This window comes from Cariama cristata, unplaced genomic scaffold (assembly GCF_000690535.1).
Source record: "Cariama cristata isolate BGI_N322 unplaced genomic scaffold, ASM69053v1 scaffold4772, whole genome shotgun sequence".
NCBI lineage: Eukaryota > Metazoa > Chordata > Aves > Cariamiformes > Cariamidae > Cariama > Cariama cristata.
In genome coordinates, this window is record NW_009604303.1 from 1 (window position 1) to 22608 (window position 22608).

Below are 22608 nucleotides of genomic sequence, written 5' to 3' on the forward strand. Positions count from 1 at the left end.
CCCTGCGCTGCGCGGGAAACCCGGCGGTGCGGGGCTCTCCTGCTGCCGCTTGCGGGCCGCACCCCGTTTGGCAGCCGAAATTTGCTTTAAAGCAAGCCACAGTGACTTCCTTGGCCCTTAAAAAGGGGTACCTGGCCAGCATAGTGCACTGTGTTAAAAATTAATTGCTGGGTTGTTTTAATGTAAGGAAAGCTGTCTGCTAACGTAGTCCTTTTACTTACCTCTGGAATTTTCAAACCAGTAATGAAACCTCCTTCTTACTGTCTGTGTTTGCTGTACATGGGCAGGATAAAGGGTATGGTAGGGACTCTGAAAGCTCTGCCCAAAAACTTGGTGATTAGACATTGAGAACTGGTAACTGTGGTGGTAATGAGAAGGGAGAAGATCCTGAGGAGAGATGAGAGGGAACAAATTCAAATCACGCTTAAAAGAAAGTGTCCCTTACATACCACTAAAGTGGATTTCTGGAAAACAGTTTCCAGTTCCACATGTATTCACGGCCTTCTCCTCTTTCCAACCTGACCTCAAAGAAGATTGCTTCTGTTTAGTCTGTGTCAACATGAATTTTGATGGGATCTAAACTATGTGGGAACTGAAAAGGATGCCTCCTATGTGGATATCAATTTCCTTCAATTAATTGTTGATAGCCACCTATGTGACTTGTTCCTTTTAGGCCAATTTAGTTGTTCCTGTTGAAAACATGAGAAGCAACCAAGGACTGTCTGAACCAGCCAGAAAACTCCTGTCAGGGAACTAAGTAAAAGCAGAGGATGAGCTTCATTTGAAATTTATAGTAAACTGAGAATTTTCCTGTGAAAAATTAAGTTAAGTTGTTTAGATTCATGAGCTTCTAAATTAAATACATCAGATTTAGTGCTTTGAAGTGATTTTTTTTCCCTTTAATCTCCCTAACTCTCATAAAGTGACTAGATAATCTCCCATTTATTACAACGTAAGGCGTAGTTGAAATACACGATACAGTTTATTTCTGCAAAGTGTGAAAGTGCATTTTAAATGATTTTAAAACTGCTAGCATAACCAAAAAAACCCAATTTTATTTATATTCTTTTGGGTATTTCAGTGAGAAACAGATGGCTTTAAAGCACAGCTTTCACATGCAGCGTCCTGCCAACTTAAATGGCAAGAATTTTACATCCTGACTCGTAACTGGGGCCACATCATGTTCTCTTCAAGACTCCCTGTGCTGCTTTATTCAGCAGAAGGATTCCCCTCCAGAAATCATCCTTCAGTTGTTACATTGGGGAATTAAAGTGTACAGTAGCTTACGTACGGAGATACCTTACAGGAACTGTAGGCCTTCAATTCTTTTTGGGTAGCAAATAAAACCTTGCATATGCCCACGGTGACATTATGGAACTATGGGGAATATATTGTTTCTAAGCAGTGGTGGAAGTCTTTCTGAGTAGGAAAACAATATTGTAAATAGCAAGGTATTTTTTTATAAAATTGTAATATTAATACACAAAGCTTGGACTTAGAGACTTGGTTTAGATACTGTTGAAACAGAATGAAGAATTCACCGGGATGAGGGAATTGAGCTGAAGTTGATTATGCTTATGTTTAATTTTATTCAAAATATAATAGCCATATGCCTAGTACATTGGACTGAAAATAAGAATTCTGGCATGTTTGGAAGTCTTCCACAAAGGCTGGAAAATATTCCGTAAACATGCATGTTTTCAACACCCTGTTTCTTTGTATACAATAATATTACTTTAGAAGTGCATCCTGGATATCATGAACTTTGCTGTGGTGAAAACAGGACAGGTAGGTTCACAGTAGCTGAGCAAGAGTGGCGAGGTCTGAGCCATGTCTGTGATTCAGGGTTGTTGGTAGGCATTAGTGCTGGCTTAAGTGGCATGCTCATATGGGAATATTGGCTCTTACAATAAGTGATATTAAGCAAACAAAGTGAGTTTTGGTGTAATAGGGAATAAGGTAAAAAATAAGTAGCAACAACCTACATGTGATTACCTTGCTTAAACATAGGTAACAAATATATATTTGTGTCATAATGCACTATACCAATGATAAGGAGCATCTACATTCTCTTTGTTCACATTGCGCATTTGATTTTTTCCAAATATATTGACATATAAAGTAACCTTTTTACAGTGTTGTTACCTTATCACTTCAGAGTTCTAGAGATTTTTTGAGTAAGAATTTCACTTCTCAACTGGATAATTTTCTTCTTAACATTGTTCTTATACAACTTGGACAAGCAGGAAGATATTTCAGGAAACATCAGGAACACTTACTTGTTTGTTTAGGGGGGGGAGAGAGAGAGGTAGAAGGTAGAAAAGCTGTCAAGTTTACAGAAATAACCGCTTTCTAAGTCTACAGGCCAAGATTTTCGAGGCATGTATGATTCTGTGTGTTGCCACTCTAGGTGCCAAACTTGAAAATGCAGAGATTTAATATCTTGGAGAGTTTCAAGATAGATACCTAGAATCAGGCATTATTTAGACTGAAAACCATTGTCATGAGTTGTACTGTTTTAATATTTGAAGTACTTTTTTAAAAAATGTGAAGTACATGATTCAGACAGTTCTATCCTGAGTTTATAAATAAAGACTTGTTGCTTTCTGTGTTAGTCAAGTTCTTAATTTTAGAGTATTTCAAAATGCTGTAATTCAATTAGGAAAATTTTACTTTGGGCTAATACTGAAGTAGTGGCTAGAGTACATTTCTGTCATTAATTTACTGTATTTGTTTCTGAAATCATCATGAAAGAAGTACTATTTAAAAAAAAACATCTTGTGATTCTGATTTTATTTTTATAGCAGTGTGATGAGTAGAAGATTTTGCTGAACTGGTTTGTGCTTGCACAAGCTGCTAGAAGTAGAAGTAGTATGACTACATGTGGTTAGTGGACTTTAAATAGTAACCATGGACTACAAAATGCTCAGTTTTGAATTTAACTGTCAATGCAGAAGCCAGGGCTTTTAAACTTTCTAGTCTCTAAAGTCTATGTACCAAACCTAATTTTGAAAACACTTTGCAATTTAGTTGTGCATTTACAATGGAGTAACAGTAGTTTATTAATTCTAAAACCTGAAATGATGCATACCCATCTTAATGCATTATAATAATTATTTTAATTTACAATAGTTTTATGCAGTAATTTATTTCTGACATTTCTAGCGTTTATCTCCTTTAATATATATACACTCCTATTATGTTATTTTACTAATCTTATTTAAAAAGGGAACATTACATATTGAATACTGTACCTCAATTTTATTGTAATGATTTTGCTGGTTACCAGGTGGGGTGGCAGTTGAAAAATTTGGTGAATGCACTACGAGAGGATCCGAGTGGTGTTATCTTAACTTTGAAAAAGCGACCTCAGAGCATGCTTACCTCAGCACCAGCTTTACTGAAAAATATGAGATGGAAGCCCCTTGCTCTGCAGGTAATGAAGCTTAATCATAAGTCATACACCATCATTGTAACTATAGATTATCTCAATGATGCTTTATTGTGCTTCATCTCAGCAGCATATGGATTTACTCTTGTATATTTTGAAAAATTGTTTCTGAAATGATTTCTCTGAAGTTTGTTCTCATAGGCTCAATTGAAATTAAACCTGTTCGTAAACCTTTTCAAAGTTAAGAAGTAATTGTCCCAGTGTTTTACAATGCAAAAAAGTAGCCCCAGATAACGTTTCTAGCCAAGGGGAAACAAGCGTACCTCAGAAACTGATAAATTTTAGTTTGACTTCTTGTTAATCTCTCCGTGCAATATAACCTCAAAGAAAGAGGAGAGGAGATGATCTTGAGTTCTCAGTTTGATCAATCATGGAGTTATAGGAAAAATTCTAAGGTGGTTTTATTTAGTAAACCACTTGACCATCAAAATTTCCTCATGTAAATGAAGTCATATTTGTGTCAAAGTTGTCCATGAGATTGAAAACTTGCACATAAGGTGTAGTGCAGGATGTCCAGCTGGGCTTTTAGTTTTAGTAAGCCTGCATTGTGCTGAAAATCATGGAATGGTTTCATTAAAGCTTTCATGTTTAACTCTAGGATAAAATATCACTGTGATGGATTACTCTAGGAAATAAAAGTTATGTCCAGACTGATGAAAGCATGTAACCAACAGATGGAACTGACAAATAATCTCCTTTTTCATCCAGTTCAGCTAGAGCAATGTTTAGAAATCTATTTTCTTTGCATAAAGAATGCATTCTTTGGGATATTTTTATTATTGCAATAAAAAGTCTAATTTAAAATTAGGTACATTTGAGAGAGAAAAGACTTCTGCAAAGTTTGGGCAAAAGGAAAATGAGATATGGAAATACCACTGCCAGTAGCTGTGGTCTTTACCATTTAAAATATTCAGAGATTAATGAAAAGAACTAAGGCCATGAAGAACATATTTCAAATATGTGTATATATCTATATAAAAATTATTTTATAACAGTTGAATGCATCATTGTCTTTGAAACTGAGTAAGTTTTTAAATGATTGAGATGTCTTGGTTTTTCAGATACAAAGAACTTACTAGACATGTGACAAAAAAATTTCAACCAAAAATATCTTATTAGCGTCTAAACATAAAATTGCAAATCTGTATGCATGATATGTGTGTGTGAATGTCCATACTTGAAGGCTGCGTTTTTATCGTAGCTTTAGTGAGAATATAAATACAAATGAAAAATGCACATCATTGCTTTAAATGGGGTAAAATGCTTTGTCTAAATCCTCTTTGGGTGAGTGTGGTATTTCTTTGGGTGAATTGGGTCATTCTCCTAAATATTCCTTTTTGTTTCACTTTATAATTTGCTGCTAGAATAATTACACTGAAGACCCCACAACAGAAGTTTCTCACATGGGCCGTTAATGCAGACAAGAGCAAATAAGCAATTAATTCAAGATAGGCTACTCCAAAAGAGTGGGAAGAAATTGGACAGAAACCAATTTCCACCATTTAAACTAAGTTCAGTAGGAAAGTGAGGACTAGTGTGATCCTTTTACAGTGAATGCAGTCATGAGCTAAAGTTGTGGGCCTGCTTGAAACCCCACACTCACTTCCAGAAGCAAAAGCCCGGTCATCTTGTAGTGTGTTTTGGCTCCGATTTACATCTCAGTCCTTAGTTCAATACAGATACTAGGGTGTTACTCACATGATCTAACTTTAGATACCTGCTAGGTAAATATCTGCATATCATTCAGGTTTCTCATTTTTACTCTCTTTGGCCAGTGGATATACATAAGTTACTGGTTCATTCATCGTGGCCTATTTTAGACTGACCTACCTCAGGATGAGGTGAATTGGACCCTCTCTGTCTCCCTTTGATGGTGAAGGGTGTCTGGACAGCTAGCTTGAATGTAGGTTATCTGTGTTAGATAAGATTAGACTGACCCTAGATAGAGGTTTTCTGTAGTCTTACAGGTTTGGGGAGGGGGACTAATGGTTTTGATGTGGTTTTCTTGCTGATAGCTTAGAAAATATTAATATTTTTAAGGCTAATATGAGTACAAATAGATATATTGTTAAACATTAGAGATATAATTCTGGTATCATGATGATACTGTTCTGATTTTATCAAACATGACACCAGGAAAAGGCCAGAACCTCATTCAGCACTTACGTGTGCAGTGCGCATATGTGTGTCTGTTGTAATTTATGATTTTAATGTGAGAAACAACAGTTTTCTTAAGTAGACAGTATCGAAAAAGCTCCAGGGTGAAAACAAACCTCAGAAGCTGCATAATGTGGAGATTTCTGTTGTTAATTTATGCAGATCAGAACTGAACAGATGTTAAAGTCAGCTGATGTTAAAGTTTAAATGTAGCCTAAGTGTGAAATAGGTACTATATGTTTGATTAATAACAAGCAGTGAAAGCAGAGTGCAGTGTAATTTTGTAGCTATTAAAAATATGAAGAAATCATGTTTATTTAAAGAATTTACTTCAAAAATTTCTGAAAAAAATATTTGGAAAAACTGTAAGTTTTGTAATTGCAATTTGCCCTATGGCTGTTCTGAAATTTCTTATGTTCCCGATTCACATAAGGGTGCTGTTCTTTAATAGGAGCTTGGGAGGTAATGTGAGAGGAGAGAGGGAAAGTGATAGCAAATAGCAAAAAAACACATAAGGAAAAGCTGTACTCCCATCACCTTTGGAAGCAGGGGAAATTATGATAACTTGTTTTCCTATATCAGGATGTCATGAAATAATTAAGAATGTTATAACTCTGCTGTCATCCCAGAGCTAAGTTAATTGAACAATATGTATTATTCAACAGACACAAGCTATAGGGAAACTGTGACTCAGTAATAACTCTGTTAAACTACAAAATACGAGCAAAATATTCAAAAGACTCTAAAATAACATATGAGCATGAAATTCTGATAAAATGGGAATTAGGATCTGCAAACTGGCCACTGTAGTTTTTTCGATTCTGCGAATGGAGTGGACAGAGGAAAAATGTGATGTGACATCCTAATCAAATTGCAGTGAGTGAGGTGGGGAGGTGGAAGTTTTCCCTAATGCAGGGAGGCTGACACAAAAGCAGAGACTCAATTTTTGTATGCACCCCACCAATGAAGATATTTAACAGCTGTTGCAGTGAATATAGAAGGAGAATAATTCAGTGAATTCAGTTAAGAGACTCATTTACATTGGGATGTTTTAATTGAGAGTCTTCAAAACCTAATTTTAGTTGAAAGTGAATAATGTTGAGGCCTTATTGGTAAATTGCATTCTGCTTGTTTAGTCAAGAATTTGCGTATAAGAACATGAAGTTTGCCACCTGCAGCTGCATGAAAAACTACACTTAATGGAGAGATACTAAGTGTACCTGTAAGCTGGGAAAGTCCTAGATGAGTCTTCCAGTTCAGGCACTCAAGCAGTTTGGTGTGCGAGTGACAGGGCATCCTGGTAATTAAATTACGCATTCTGATAATGACATTTTTCAGAGCTTGCAGTCCACTGTTAGTGATCTAGATTAGCCATATGTCAGCCAAATGTTATGGTCTCCAATTGTGGAAAATGCTTTTAGATCATTCAGACATTAACTGGTTGTTAGTTGGCATAAATATTTCTTAGGGTGTTCAGTGGTTTACTTTGAACAGCTCTGCCTTCACATTGCAGTCTTGCCATGAATTAGGAGTTAAATGCAGTCTACATAATTATTAATTCTTTGGGTTTTTTTTTTTTCCTTTTAGCAGAAATGCGGTATAGTCATTCTTTTCACAAATATCCTTAGAATAAATACGGAAGATTAGGGGAAAGAAAGAAGGAAGAATTCTGCATCCTATGTAGCATTCCTGAAACTGATATTGAATGGCTTCATGTACAGTAAAATAATACAATTAGCCTATGGCTATGCTATGCACCATTACATAATGAGTTTGTATTTACAAGTGCATTAACTCCAGCTCTCCTGTCAGTACAGAAAGAAAAACATCCTTTTTTTCCCCTTGTGTCGTGATTAAAGGAAATGCTGGTTGGTTTTTTTTTTTGTTGATTTTCAGTCACTTGGTGATTGTCTGTTTTAATATCCATCAGTATCCAACTTCTTGCAGATAATCAAAGTTCTCCCTTGATGCATTCTGGAATTGTGTCCAAATTCGTTAAGTCAAGGGATTTTTCAGCCTTTGTTTTTCGTTATTGCCTTTATAACATTTGAATTAGGCAACTGTGGCCTTGGGGAATTTTGTGGTTGCCTTTGCAATTGAAGGTAGTCATTAAGATGGTATTGTACCATAAATATTAAGATGTTATGCCTGCAAGACAAATCTCACTAAATTTGCCTTTCAGTTACTTTTTCTGGTACTCTGATCCGTTGCGTGAAAGCCTAGAATGATATTGCAGACTGCAATGTTTGTATTTCTGACTGCTACTGAATGTGGTGAACAAACCAATTAAGTTTAACTTTTAATTTTTTTATTTTTCATACTTGACGTAGAGGTGCAATTATCTTTGAACTCTCCAAATTTTTGTCTGGTTCAAAACCTAACTTAAATAAATGTCCTGTCCTCGAGATTGTCTGTTTTATTTCTCCTTTCCACTTTGTGTTATTTTGGGGAGGTTTCAAAGGGAGGCTCCCCAAGGTGTTGTTTGAACAAGAGTGGAAGGTCCAATAGAGAAGATTCTCGGAGCATATGAAATCTTATGTAAGTCGCTATCATCATGCTAGCAAGAAGCTAGCTGCAAAGTCCTCCTCGGCCTTCTGGAGAATGCTTGGTTAATTAGTAAAAAGAAATTGGACTTTGACTGCAGTGTGGAAGACTCTTCATCCAGTTTCTTTTTAGTACAGAAAAGGAATGGTAGAGCAACATGGTGCCATGCTTCGGCTAATTTGGACTCCACCCACCGATATCAGTGAAAAGGCTCTTTCTGATGTCAGTGAGGCTGGGGGCAGGTCCAGCTGCCAGCCACATCTTGTGTGTTGACTTGGAAAAAAAACCCTCTGACCCCTCTTAAACACTCTGTCACACTCTTCTCCAGGCTTATTTAAATGTCATCTTTTGTACATTTGAAATAGTTTACTGTACTGTTTTATATGTGATTAAATTGTACCATTATAAAATCACCAACAGCTCAGTATCTGCAGTTTTTTAAACAGACTTTATGTTGGATTAGATATGCATCATATCTCCCCTGTGATGTATTCAGCTTTTCAGTCTTCTAAGAACCAACAGCAACAATAACAACAGAGTCCTTGGTTTGAGAGAAAATGCTACTTATTTTTATTTAATATTTTTCCTTGCTTGATTATATCACCTCCTTCATTCATCTAGAGACAATGCTATATTCTGTTTTCATTGTTTATGATTAGAATGAATGACCTTACACTTTTTAATCATTAAATTGGAATAAAATATTAACTTGTTTGCTCTTCAGTTGCTTAGTTGTCTTTTAACTGCATGGGAACTGGGCATTCTTTGGAGCACTGTTAAAATGGATTCTGACTGGGTTTTCCTACACAGTATGAATTAGTTCTAGTATTTCATTACTTCATGTCATGGTTGGTCTTGTAAAAAGTTTATTTTATTGGAAACATTCTGTTCAATAAATTGTCATAACCTTGATCCAATATGAAAAATATATTATCAGTAAAATCAGTTTACTGATGCAAATACTGTATAAAGATATTACCACTTAAAATTTTGTATTGGTTTTGCTTACATTTTTTAAAACTGTATGTCTTTTTCTGGAGCAATATTTCTCAAACTATGTATCGCAGCTTCCAAGGGAGTTAATGAAAGGTTCAAAGAGTTTTAAAAAAAACATTAAAAAGAATTTGAGATAGTACATATTAAATATTAATTACATTCATTGTTTAGAGAGAAAAAGCAAAAATAATATGTTGTCTTACTGGGGGCACCCTCTCTCAGTTCCTTCAGGATTGGGAATAGGAAAAGCAGCAATAGGTCCTGGTAGCAAGAGGGAGGTGGGGACCACAGGGCAGAGCTGACTGGGGATGGGGCAGCTTCTGGAGGTAAGGGAGAGGTGAGTGTCTGGGTGCTATCGGCCAGTGCTTACAGGGACTTCTTATTGTCCTGTGTTAGAGAAACTGAGCTCTGTAAGTAAAGACGGTTGGTTATCCGTTCCCTGGCCAACTGACAGGTTGGGGAAGGGTCCGTAAAGATTAATGATCTGAAAGAGGATGGTGTATCCAAAATGTTTGAGAAATAGTACTCCAAAACTTATTGAAATACGGCTTTTGTGTCTGTCATTGTGAGTTAAGATTGATGCAGGGTCTTCTGTGGGACATTTTTGAGGCTATTCCAGTTTTAATATGTAGCTTCTAAACTTTCTGTCTCAGACTATTCCCATGGGTCAAGTATTTAGCTCTTTGGACTGAAAACTTTTAGTTTTATTGCTGTTTCAGCAATCCCACTTGCCCTGGCCAGCCTACCAAAAGGGACTGCAGCAGGAAAAAGCTCTAGTCCTTGGAAGAGAATTAACTCGGTGGATGCCTTGGAGATCAGTGTTACCAATTCAGAACTACTTGAATGGAGTTCCATATATTTTTCCTTTCCGTGTGCCTGCATGTGGTCCACTGAGTGGCTGCCATTCAACTGGAGAGCTACATGTGCTGATTGACTTGCAGGTGCAGATTGACTCAAACTGAACAGTTGAGGTCTCTCTAAATTGCAGTGCAAAATGCCATGTAGATGCACCATACCTGCAGGCTGCGTTCTGAAGGCTCTGTTTTCAACCAGGAGGGCCTGAAGACTTTTAGTTTTTTGTAAAATGAAAGCTGAACTCCTACAGCACAAGGTGGTAGTTACAGCAATGCTCTCAGTGTGTTGAGCTACTACCAGGAGAGACCCTTTGAATGCTTTTACCATGTAGCCGTTCTTACTGAGCTACTGATTTACTAATGAAGTGGAGATAAATACATTTTTTTTTAAAATGTGGTGACCTATTTTTAAATCTGGATTTCTCCTTTTTTTTCTAGTTACATAGCTTTTCTGGTTTTGTGGAAATAAGCTGGAGAGTTGACTTTGGCAACATGACCCAAATATAGAAAAGATATGAGACATCCTAGTATGTTTTGAGACAGTCCTACAGGATTGTGCTTCCAGTTGTACTAGATGGTATTACAGTTTCTGTTGTCTTGGGACCTGTGGGTGCACTGGGAAGGCGTACCCCCATTGCCATCCTGTGAGATACCACAGTCATTCAGACTCTCACCTATTACAGAGGTGTAATTTCACCTCTGAAAATGTCTGACATGGGAATGGTTTGAGGGAAACCTTTTACCTTCAGGTAGCTGGATAAGTTATGGTTTTTTGTGGTAGACTGAATACCATTTCGCTATCACACTCACTGTTTTAGCCACCTTGCCGAGCCAAAAGATGAACCGAAATATGCATTTGTCAAAGATGCACAAACCCCAGCTAATTCCCAGCATCTTCCAGCAAACTGTTCTGGAGGACAAACCGACCTGTGTGTCTGGGCTGTGTATTAGCAGGGACTGGTGAAGTGTGAAGCTGCCCAATAGAATCCTCTGATTTCAGCAAAATTGTTTTTTCAGAACTTAAGGCTATATCATTAGTATTTAAATAGTTAAGCCCAGGTATTCCAGGCTGTAACACAAGGGAAATTCTTTACCTGTGTCTTCTAGCCCTCCAGCAGCTGGTCAGGACCACCAGAGACTCATCAACCCATTGTAAGTCCAGATCACTGTTAAGTTTGAGCATGATTCTCCTTACGTGACGTAAACCACAAACTCCTATTGATTGCCACCAGCCTAATATATAGGGCCCCCTTTCCTCTTACCTGCCTATTCCTGCAGGTAAAGTAAAGGGCTGTCTTCTTCCTCAAAATGGAGAAGAGCAAATCCGTCTACCCAGCTTGTCTTCCTCTCAGGGCTCTGCCAGTATGAGCCAGGAACAAGAACAGCCTGGGCTTAGCCAGTGTAAACAGGGTCTAGGTTGCAAAATTCTTTTGGCTTACAATGAAAATTAATTCTACAAGCTACTCAGCAAGCCACAAAGTGTACTTGTCATAGAAGTGCAAGGCATCAGAAAGGAAATAACCAGTGTTGTATTAGTGAGTGATTCTATGGCTACAGCATCACAGATGAAATTCTAAAGGATAAAATTTTTGTTTCTCTGAAAGAGAGTTGTGGTGATGGTTTGTTGCGCTTTTTTAAAGTTTTTTAGGGTTTTTTTACCCAGTTTTGCCACCAACTTTATTCTTATTTTTGCAGACTTCTGTCTTCTTGTTTTTAGTGGTTGTAAAGTCTTTTACCTGTCTGGTTTTGTGTGTGTCCCTCTCCCTCTCTTCCTGTAAATACTGGCAGTCTTTCATTGGCTTGGCTACAGAATACTCACATTAACTCTAATGAGCAAGGAAAGAATTTAGCACTGTTTACAGGAGATGGTTTTCTAACATTCAAAAAGAGAAAACTTGTGTCAGTTTATAGCTGTTGCTCCAAAGGTGGACTTCCAAAGTTTTAACAAGAAAATTTTAAGCATACATTTTATTATGTTTGAGATAAATAACACCTAACACAGTTGTGTTCCTAAAACAAGGCAGTAACTGGCTAAAGGATGAGATTTCCCAGGTGGCATGCATTATTTTTACATACAGATTGAAAAAAAAGTAATGCAATAGTGGGGGCTTTTCTTGATAAACATGAATGTGAATGACTCATTGCTAGCTTAGGAAAGGCCAAAATTTTGAAAAGTTCCTGCTGTTGAACTCTTGGGGTTTTCTGCAGTACGGGCATAATGCTACAGTGTCAAGATTAATATCTAGAAAATGAGAACTGATTATTCTGCAGAGGAATGCCCTGTTGGTCTGTCATAAAGTATTCTTAACGGTGCTGGTAGAAGGGTGTTTCTACGCACCCATTCAGTCAGTATTTAGAGCTTCTCTGCCATCAATACAATGTGAAATATTTGTGTCCTCCAGTAGTTATTTAGGTCAGAAATTATAGATATAGTGAACTCTCTTGAATCCCAACACTTCTTTCTTCAAGAAGTTTACTTCCAGAAGGATGGAGGGGAAAGAGCTCTTTCAAAGGAAAACTCAGCATTTGTTTAATATTAAATTAATTTTAGGGTATATGAAGATACTGTTGTACTTGCTGTTTTGCTGTTTTTCTTTTTCTTCTGCTTGAGTTTAGCTATCACACAAGACAAGCAACATAAAGCTTTTGTTATTAGGCAGACATGTTGTTAAGTAGACTAAAGCAATCAAAGTTTTCTTCTCATTTCATTTTTATGCATCTGTATAGAGACTTAGAAAGTCTTGCTATAATTTCCAGCCCTACAGTCATTTAATGAGGTCTTCAAATGCTTGGTCATTGTTTAGTTAGCTAAGATAGTTAAGTCGAGGAAGAAAAAGGCGTGCCTAATTCACGAAACAGAGGGACATGTGATTAAGATGAAGGATCCTATTTGGTCTGGAATGATAACTAGAATGCATGGTTATTCTGCAAGGAGTGTACAATTTATTTACCTGTGAGTAAATGTTACTTTGTGAGGAGTATGCCCAGGGGAGTGAAGAGTAATAATCTCCAGTTTGTTCTGTCTCATAGCATGTATGCTCTGAGGATGCAGGACCTGATTTTATAGCATCTGCAGACATAAACTGAAACTTTTACAATTAATTCTTAAGCTGTAGAGCAGATGGGGAGAGATGACATTCAATTTAATGCCTACTTATGCACCTTTTACTGTAAACACTAGACTTTCTTTACAATGTTATTTTAATTAAGGAATTCACTGGATTCTGTTTGTTATTTACTCATTAAGATTTCACCAGTGGCTCTACTGATTACTATTTTTATGGGCACTGGCAATAATCTTGCTGTGCAAAAGGGAAAAAGATGTAATCAGAAGTCAATTTTTTAAGTGCAATACATGTCCATTCATAGTTCTGTCTCCTTAGCATGAGGGTTTTTTCAGTCAGTTTAAAAGCACACAGAACACTAGAACTGTTAACTATTTCTTTAACTCTCTGAACTATAGAATGTTTATAGCTTTTTCAAATAAAAATATATGATATGTAAGGATAATCTTGATTCTTTCTCTCTCTCTTTTGAACCAGCCTCTTATTCCTAGAAGTCCTACAAGCAGTGTTGCTACGCCATCCAGCACTATCAGCACGCCTACAAAGAGAGACAGCTCTGCCCTGCAGGATCTCTACATACCCCCTCCTCCAACAGAACCTTATGTTCCAAGGTAAAAAAGATCATTTCAGATACAATTCAATGTAAAAAGTATTTGTAAAGTAACTGACCATTCTGTTCCTGCCCATTTATCAGCATGCCCTGTGGGGTTAGGCTGATGATGCCTCATTTTGCAGGTGAACTGGTTATTAAGGGTAGATATGCTGAGTCAGACCCACAACAATCTGAATCAGTGTTTTGCCTGCAAAACAGTCAGTAGCCCTTAGAAAAGAAGGTTCAGTAGCCTATTTTCTCAAATATGGGATAATCTGTTGTCTGTAACAGTCTCATCCTATTTCAGAAGAGCAAAAATTACCTGAAACCATAAATCTATAACTAGGAAAAGAGTTCATATCTCTCCCCTTGCCTAATAACCATGATGCAACAAGGGAGGCTGAGCTAACTTTCAACTTCAACAAGAGCACTGTTTTATTCTGCCATAGTGTTTCCTTTTTTAGATATAGTTGATTTTATAGTGTTAGAGCAAATTTCAGGATTGTGTTTTAGTGTGGCCACTCTGCTAGATTCTGCGGTGACCATGCTGTTCTCTGTCAGTATATCTGTTACTCTGACCTGCCACCTGGAACAGGCATTTTCATCTCTCCCAGGTCTCTGGGCTTGCTGAGCCAGAGAAGCAGCAGATCCTCCATGCAGATTCATCACCCTATCCTCACATGACCTCACATGATTCAGTATAATTCCATAGTGTACACAGATGTTGCTTTCCTAAAATTCTGAGAGAATTATGGCCTATAAATACAGAAGTAGCTACACAGAGGTCTACGAATGTATTTAAGAGGAATCAGTATTTTTAAATCTTCCATATTCTTAGACACAGGCTGTCATGTGTCCAGTCAATGTGTTTTTAAATTACTTCTTGTTTTCCTTTTAGTTAACTTTCTTGGAAAGGTTCTACGGGCAGCATGTCCTTTCTTGTACCTGAGTTTCTTGTAGCTGAGTTTTTCTTAGACTTTCTTATCAGTAACTCTTCTAGCCAATTAGTAAGATGTATGACATGATACTGGCAAGACTTCCCTGGGGGTTATCCAAGAGTGAGGTGTATGGCAAATTAAATTGCCTAGTGGGGAGGAGAAGTTGTGATTCTATGATAAATTCTTACTCTTCAGAGATATGAAAAACCTTCTAGGGCAGAAGAGTGACTTTCCACTTCAAGATTTAGATGATGTCAGAAGCCTTTTGTGAAGCCGTAAGCCGAGTATCATGTTCCTTTCTCATCCCTGCCTCATCTGTTACTTGGCTTACTTTTTATTTCTTAAAAAAAAATATTGCCATTTTATTTCAAATGTGACACATGTAATGCAGTTGAACTTGCTAACACAATTACTCTAGTATCTGTCTTAAAGTGACAAAGAGACAAACGGAATACATAGTCTAGTTCACTATTTTTTTCTCTTCTAATTAAATAAGAATGTTGTCAGTCATGACACTGGAATTGTTCATAGGAATTGAATGTGTCTTTTATCTCTCTGATAACAGTATTTTTTTATGTCTATGTAAATATTTTAAGGACATGGTTTTCAGAAAATCCACAGAAAAAATCAAGTATTTAATTCTAGACCATTAATGTAAAAAAGCTGCAAAAACAAACCCCAACCAAAACATAGTCTTAGGTTTCTCTTTGAATGGAGTAGTTATATGATAAAGACCTATTGCTTCTGAAACTGAAACTGTACTATCTTAAACACAGTAGTGCCTTTGTACTGCTACTGATCATGTTTACCGCCACAAAAATACTTTTATTTGATAAGAAATGCATCCTCTTTTTTGAAGTATTTTTAGTAAATATTTGCTGCTCAGTAGTTTTTGAGTTCTGCTCTAGAAATCGAGATCTTCAAAATGCATTTTAATCATTTATTAAGAACATTTCTTAAATCATGATGATAATGCAGCAGTTTGGACCAATTCTCATTAAAAATCTTATAACACATATTAGTACAAACTGTAATCTTATGGAGAGATTAAGCTTTGTACATTTGAATTTTTTTTATCAGCTTAATCCTAATGGACTATACTTCATTTCACAAACCTGTCACATAGTGTACAGTGTTTCTGAATAATCTGTTTTGGCATTTCGTCAGGTTTTTTTTGTCCATGATTAACTATATTTAAGCATGTCTTTATTTCAGGTATTATCAAACTGTTCAGCATCTGTTTCTCCATTTGTTGTTGCCATTCCAAGATAAAACAAACAAAAACAAACTCTCCTTTTGTTACTGGAATAGAGTAAAAGACCAGCATCTGGATGGTTTATGTCAGTCTCCGTTGTGTTGCTATTGCCATATAGCGATGTCTTGAAATTATTTGATGTATTTAAAAATGCAGGTATAAAAAAGTAAGGTCAACTTTATTTCTGTGCCCTAAATCACAAAATGCTAGGTAGATTCCAAAAAACAAGAAAAAAAGAGTAGCTGCATGTAAGCTTTATTTCTATGATTGTTTTCAAGAGAAACCAGTAAGATGGATATAGTCTGTAAAAGAATTGAATAAGCAGAGATGTGTAAGGTAACTGGCATAGACACGTGTAGATATGCAAATATGATGCATGATCCTGATGTTGTTCAATGACATCTGTTTCCTGCTTGTATGAAATATTGACGCATTCCCATGTTGAAAATATTCATAGTAAAAGAAAAATACAATGTCTTATCCCAATATATTAAAAACCTCTCTTGTTTACTGAAGGGATGAAAAGGGAAATCTCCCATGTGATGATGTTGGCAGACATATAGTGGGCAAGCCAGTTCATACAGGATCCGAATCTCCAAACTCATTTCTTGACCAGGAATATCGGAAACGCTTTAATGTGGTTGAAGAAGATGCAGTTTTATACTGCTATGAATATGAGAAAGGAAGAACAAGTGGTCCTGGAAGGAGAGAGAGCACACCAACATATGGTATGGCATTGATCTAGTAAAGATAATCACTATTTGTTGATTTTAGGATTTTCGTGCATCTCCTTTTGTTTCTAAGCATGAAAATATTTTCAGTGGTCATTGATTTTGCTAAGAATTCTGTTACACTTTAGTCCAATTTCAACCTAAGAGCTTGTTCTGTGCAAGAAAAAATGAATTACCTACTATAATAGGGAGGGCAAGTCCAGTTTTTTATTGATGATTTTTCTGAATATAAGTTCTGCTATTTTGTTATCAGCTTAATTTTCCAGATTATGCTTCAGTATCATTTTACAAAAAAAATTGGGCAGAAGCCCATATATTTTTACTAAAAATACAGAATCAAATTGTTCTCCCAGTATAAGGGAAGGCTTGCATGGGCTTAGGAATACAGCATTAGAAAAATTTACCCAGGTGTAACAGTTTTAAAGATCAAAATCACTTCAGATTTACAAAGAGGTGACATGCTGCTTTCATGCTGCACTGCTCTCTAAAACTCTTTAATTTTTCTTTAGTCCCAGAAATTAAGTATGACTGATGACAGTATGCTTTATTTGTAATACTGTATTAACCTCCTGTAACTTCCTATATGGGAAGTGATTGCTTCCTATATATAGCAGCTCCTCTTTATTGAGTTTATATGTTGTCTAAGAAAGAATTTTGCAAGTAAACACACACGTGTATTCATGCTATTTCCACATCTTGGATTTTGACTTATTTAGGGTGAAAACTCAGAAACCATTTCTGGTGAGAGTTTTACTCTCAAACCTTTATGCTTCATGTTATTTTCCCTTTGAATCTGTTAGAACTCTTCTTTTAGGTAGCATTGTAACTTGTTTAAGCTTTGGACTGGGAGAACTGGTTTTCTGTTGCCAAGTATAAAGTTGTGCAGTCATAGAGCTGTTAGGATATAGTAGAAAACGAAGAGGAAATCTCATGTTTAAAAAAGATATTTTGACTACTATGGTATTAACTGACCACGCACTTGAATATTTTTTCACCCTACTTGCTATGTTATTTCACTTTTTAAACTGACCACAAGCTGTATGTTGGAGTTGTTATAGTAATCCTGACATCATATCCCTTTGAGAAGAAAATAGACTTAATTTATTAAGAAGCGTAGATTTAGTGCATTGTGCAGCCAAGCTCCAGAGTCACCTGCAAACCTTGATATAAATTGAGCTTGAGCTGTGTAAAGTATCCTCAGGACCTGAAGCAACGTGCTTGTACAACATTAAAGGATGCATTTTCATAAAATGCACCCTTTCTACACAACTACACAATCCTGCTGCAAAATCCTCAGTATCCTTTTGATTTCATAGTGTTTTCAGGTGGTTTATAACCATGCCCATTGTGTACAAAATAACTGCTAAGTTTTCAGAGTGGATATATCAATTTTATTACTCCAGTATTTCAACTATTACAATTGATGGATGCAATCAGTTCCATTAACAGAGGTGTACTCTCGGTTCCAGATGTTAAATTTTAATACTGGTGGTCTAGAGTGAACACATTTCTTCTTCAAGGACTGCTGAATCCATTATTTTGTTACGAGATAGCTGTTTTAGCCTTTTTTTCTATTGGCAGAGAGGGTTATAAATACATGGATCAAAGACTGCACTGAAAATCAGTCATTATTTAACACATTTGTTATACAGCCTTTCACTTTTGATCTCACTTCTTTTTTAATGAATTCACAGTGAGTCCATTTTCATTTAAGTGTATTTTCTAAAAATATTACCCTTTCAGCATTAAATTCTAAAGCTCCCCACATAGCGTCTGTTAGCATAAGATTTGTGGCTAGACATGACCTTAAGATTTCACAGAAATCTGGAAAATGACAATAACACTATTCTGGCTTATGTTCACCCATTAAAGAAGGTCAAACAGAGTTTCAAGACCTAGAGAAATAGTTGTTTTCAACATGTACTCATCATTAATTATGTGGTGGTGTTAATTTTTTTTAAAAAATATTTCTCAGTCCTCCTTTGTGAGAGGTTAATAGGACCCACCATAATTTCTTTGTTGGAATCTTTTGACATTTTTGACAATGTTAACAAAGAGATTTATCTTTCATGTTCTTACTGGCTTCTAGCTGTTGTATAATTGTTGCTAATTGACCTCGGAAAGCTCCTGATCACATCCCAAGGAAGACATTTTCCTGAGTGTAGTCACCAGGGAAAACAGATTTAGGGGATCCGTGGGGGTTAACGAGAAGGAGATTAGCAGGGATAGCAGGCAAATGAAACTTGCGTTTAAGGAAGGAAACAAATTTGGTCATTGCAATTTTACTACCAGACACAAAAAACATGCACTTTGAACAGCTAGAGATTTTGTAGAGAATTAGTTATGGCTATAGCTTTTGGTAACAATGAGACTTTACATGATTCTGTAGCTTTTGTGTCTTCGTAAGCATGCAGTTTCTTTCAATAAGATACTGTGAGTTCAGCCTCACAAAGAAGAGAAAGTTGTATTTCTAGAAAAGGTAACGATTGAAAGTTACCTCTGAGCAAGTAAACATGAGCTGAATACATCCCCACTCAGGAAATTACTTCTTAACTGTGTGCTCTAAGTCTCACTGACTTCAATCAGACTTAAATATGTGTCCATAAATAGTAAAATAAATGATAAATAAAAATTAAATATATATGTTTTATTTCCTGAGCAATGATGTATTTGTGACCTGATCCTGTGGTCTGTACAGAACATACACCTTTTTTTGTCAATTTTTTAAAAATACAACCTTTCACCATTTTGCTACCTGCATGGTATTGCTGTATTTCTCATGGATGCCATACTTCAATAGATAGACAAACATGTCCGAATATTTGTTTTCATTATAAACACATCTTTCTTTTTCAGTGTATCATGGATTTAACCTCAAAAATGTGGAATAAGACCGATCACCTTTATGCAGGGCTTTTGTTCTAAAATAATTAACAAGACTTCTGAATTTTTAACTTTAAGCTCTGCTAGTTTTAAAAAAAAAATTATTTTCCCACTTTTCAGTTTTGTGACCAGTAGATTGATTCAAAAAAAGAGCGAGGGCTGGCCTTATTGTGAAAACATTTTTGGTTTCGGTCTGCCCAATACTGTGCCATATGCTATACTATTTGTTTTGTTTCAATATAGTATTTAACTTGCTAACTTTCACTGAATTTCCAACTATATTTGTGGAATCCTTAAGCAGAAATCATAGTTCACAGAATTTTTAAAATTTAATTCAGCAGCTTCCAAATAAAATTTTAAAATATGTAATAGTCTTCAGCTTTTCTGTCTTTTGCTATCTGAAATTAAAGTGAATTTACCAATAGTAATGCACTTTGTTTTCTGTGGATGAAATGCTACAAAAGAAATTACATGTTAGAGGATTTCTGCTTCCTTTCTTACTGAGTCACTGATGGATCTTTTAAGCCCACCAGCAAAGATGCTATTGTGCACACGTTTCTGTTAACAACAGTTCACATCTGCTTTAAAACAGTTCTCTCCATGTGTGCGCCAGGGGCTTCCAGAATAGTAAATAGCTATTGTTCAGTGAAAACCAAAGTAATTTGAATGCATTTGTCAGTCTCCAACATCAGTTCACTGATGATTTTGTAGGGCACTGGATTTATTTTCTAAACTTAAAAAAATCCATTAAATATTTAGCTGCTTCTTATCTGTTAAAGAAAACAGAACTCTTGTCTTAACCTCTTGTTCAGAGGCGATGCTGGATCCTCTTTCATAAACAACCCTGTAGAACAGCAGCTTAGCACATAATTTGTTCTTTCTTCTGAAGAATGTTAGTTTAATGCTGCCTTATGGTGCATGATCTCAATTTTTTCCTCTGTTTCCAGGAAAACTAAGACCTATTTCTATGCCAGTAGAATATAACTGGGTGGGGGATTATGAAGACCCCAATAAAATAAAAAGAGATAGTAGGAGAGGTAAGTGATCTGAACACACATCTTGTACAGGGCATTGTGGGTTTTATCATGCTTTAAGCTACGTATTTCAACCTCATTTTGCTGCTTGCTTAGATATATATTTTTGTGAACCTGTTTTTGGTTCTTTCATTGTGTATACTTAATTTTTTGCAGAGCCTCTATTAGGATTGAGGAAGTTGCTCAGCCAGGCAAAAGAAAATCATGACTGCAAAGCCCGGTAGTTTGGCTTGACCTTATATTGGCATTGCATTGATTCAGCTGTGTTATCCAGCCCATTTTGAAACTGGCCTTAACTTTATAATACTAGAGGACAAATGTATGGTTATTACTGATATATATTGTTATACTTAAATGAGAATTATATATCACATTTCTCTGTCTTGGTGAGTTCTTTTTGGATGGAAAACATTCTAGAGCAGCATGGGATTCACCTCAAAATCATTGAGGATATGTTCGTCAAAATTCTGGTTTGTGAGGCTCAGATACATAACTTCACATACAAAATTATAACCTCTGAGATGACTTTTACTGCCCAGGAACAAGATGTTACAGTAGTGATAAATATTTCCATAAAAAATGTTAACTACATATTCAGTAGGGATCAAAAAAGGAAACACTGTTAGGAATTATTAGGAAAAGAATACAAGACAAATTAAGAAGTATTCTTATGGTGCTGTCTAAGTTCTTGCTCATGCTGGGTGTGTGTGCAGTTCCAGTCTCTTAATCTCTTAAGAAAAATACAGTAAAATTGAAGAAGGTTTAGGAGACAACAAAAATAATCAGATGTATGGAGTGGCTTCCAAACCGGGGTCAATTCAGTAGGCTGGCCATCATCAGTTTGGGAGAATTTAGGCAGGACATAATAAAGGTTTATAAAATCTTGTGTGGAATGAAGTAAGGAAATAGGTTTGTCACTGTTTTTTCTGAAACAAGACCAGAGAGACATCAAATGTCTCTGTTGAGTGCTGGTTAAAAAGAAAAAAGAGCTGGCTCCTCATGCAGTTTAGGTTCAAGCTAAGGAACCTCTTGCCACAGGAGGTTATGGGTACTAAAAGCTCACATTAATACAAAACCAGACAAGTTCGTGAAAGACAAATCTGCTGAGGTTTCTTAAATTCACAAACATTGTTTCTGGTTCAGGATGTCCCTGAGCTACAAGCTTGTAGATGCTGCAAGACTGTTTGGGGAAAGTATGGATGATGCGGTGAACAATCTCAAATGGATGTTCAAAGCAAATTACTTTTAAATGTATGGCACCACAGTCATTTTCATTCATTAGGATCTTGTTTAAAAAAAAAGATTACAGATATGATCATAAGTGTATCATTGCTCATTTTTTTTAAAACTCCAAGACAAAATTTATTGATGTGGGGCTTCTTTTATATTCTGTTCCTTTTTTTGTCAAAGATACCAGAAAACTGCAAGAATCATTAATTTTCCTTACCAAAAGATTGCCGCCTTCTTATATCCAGACCAAAGAAGCAAATAGGTTTTGTTAATGAAATAGTATTGAAGAGTTAAAATTGACAGTAGATCTTAGCAACAATATTACACATTTTGGAAGCAGGATTAACATACGTACAACAAATCACAGTGATGTTTTGTATTACTTTTCTTTCACCAGAAAATTCATTGCTTCGCTATATGAGCAATGAGAAAATAGGTCAAGAAGACTACATGTTTCAAAGGAATAGCAAAAAGGATACTGGGAAAAAGTCCAAAAAGAAAGGAGACAAGAGTAGTAGTCCAAGTCATTACTCGCTGTTGCCTAGTTTACAAATGGACTCATTGAGACAAGAAGTCATGGGCACACCTGGACCAGAAACTGCTTTGTACCACGTGAGTAAAAATAACATTAACAAAACTTGTTGCTCTGTCCTTGTGATGAGAGACTGTCTTGTTTTTATACCGGTCTTGAAACCTTTTTTGGACTGCTGCTGTTGCATTGATTCCTATTCTTTGAACAATAACCAGATATGAGAGAAATATTTTAGATTTCTTTATTTTGCTGTTACAAATGTGGGATGGGCACCAGTGTTTTATCTGCTTTAACCAGAAGATGTCATGTTTGATATGGAGTGTGGTATCTCTGTCTTGACTTACTT

The 22608-nt window shown here is 36.1% G+C and overlaps 1 protein-coding gene across 1 annotated transcript in view; it reads left to right on the plus strand.

The window, feature by feature from the left end:
- The first annotated feature begins 1758 nt into the window (after positions 1 to 1758).
- Positions 1759 to 22608, plus strand: part of CNKSR2 (connector enhancer of kinase suppressor of Ras 2) — a 96065-nt gene continuing 75215 nt past the window's right edge. The window contains exons 1-6 of the mRNA XM_009695524.1: positions 1759 to 1788; positions 3290 to 3436; positions 13545 to 13678; positions 16369 to 16580; positions 20414 to 20503; positions 22128 to 22342. Of these exons, the coding sequence (XP_009693826.1) occupies positions 1759 to 1788; positions 3290 to 3436; positions 13545 to 13678; positions 16369 to 16580; positions 20414 to 20503; positions 22128 to 22342 (828 nt within the window). The remainder of the gene's footprint in view (positions 1789 to 3289; positions 3437 to 13544; positions 13679 to 16368; positions 16581 to 20413; positions 20504 to 22127; positions 22343 to 22608) is intronic.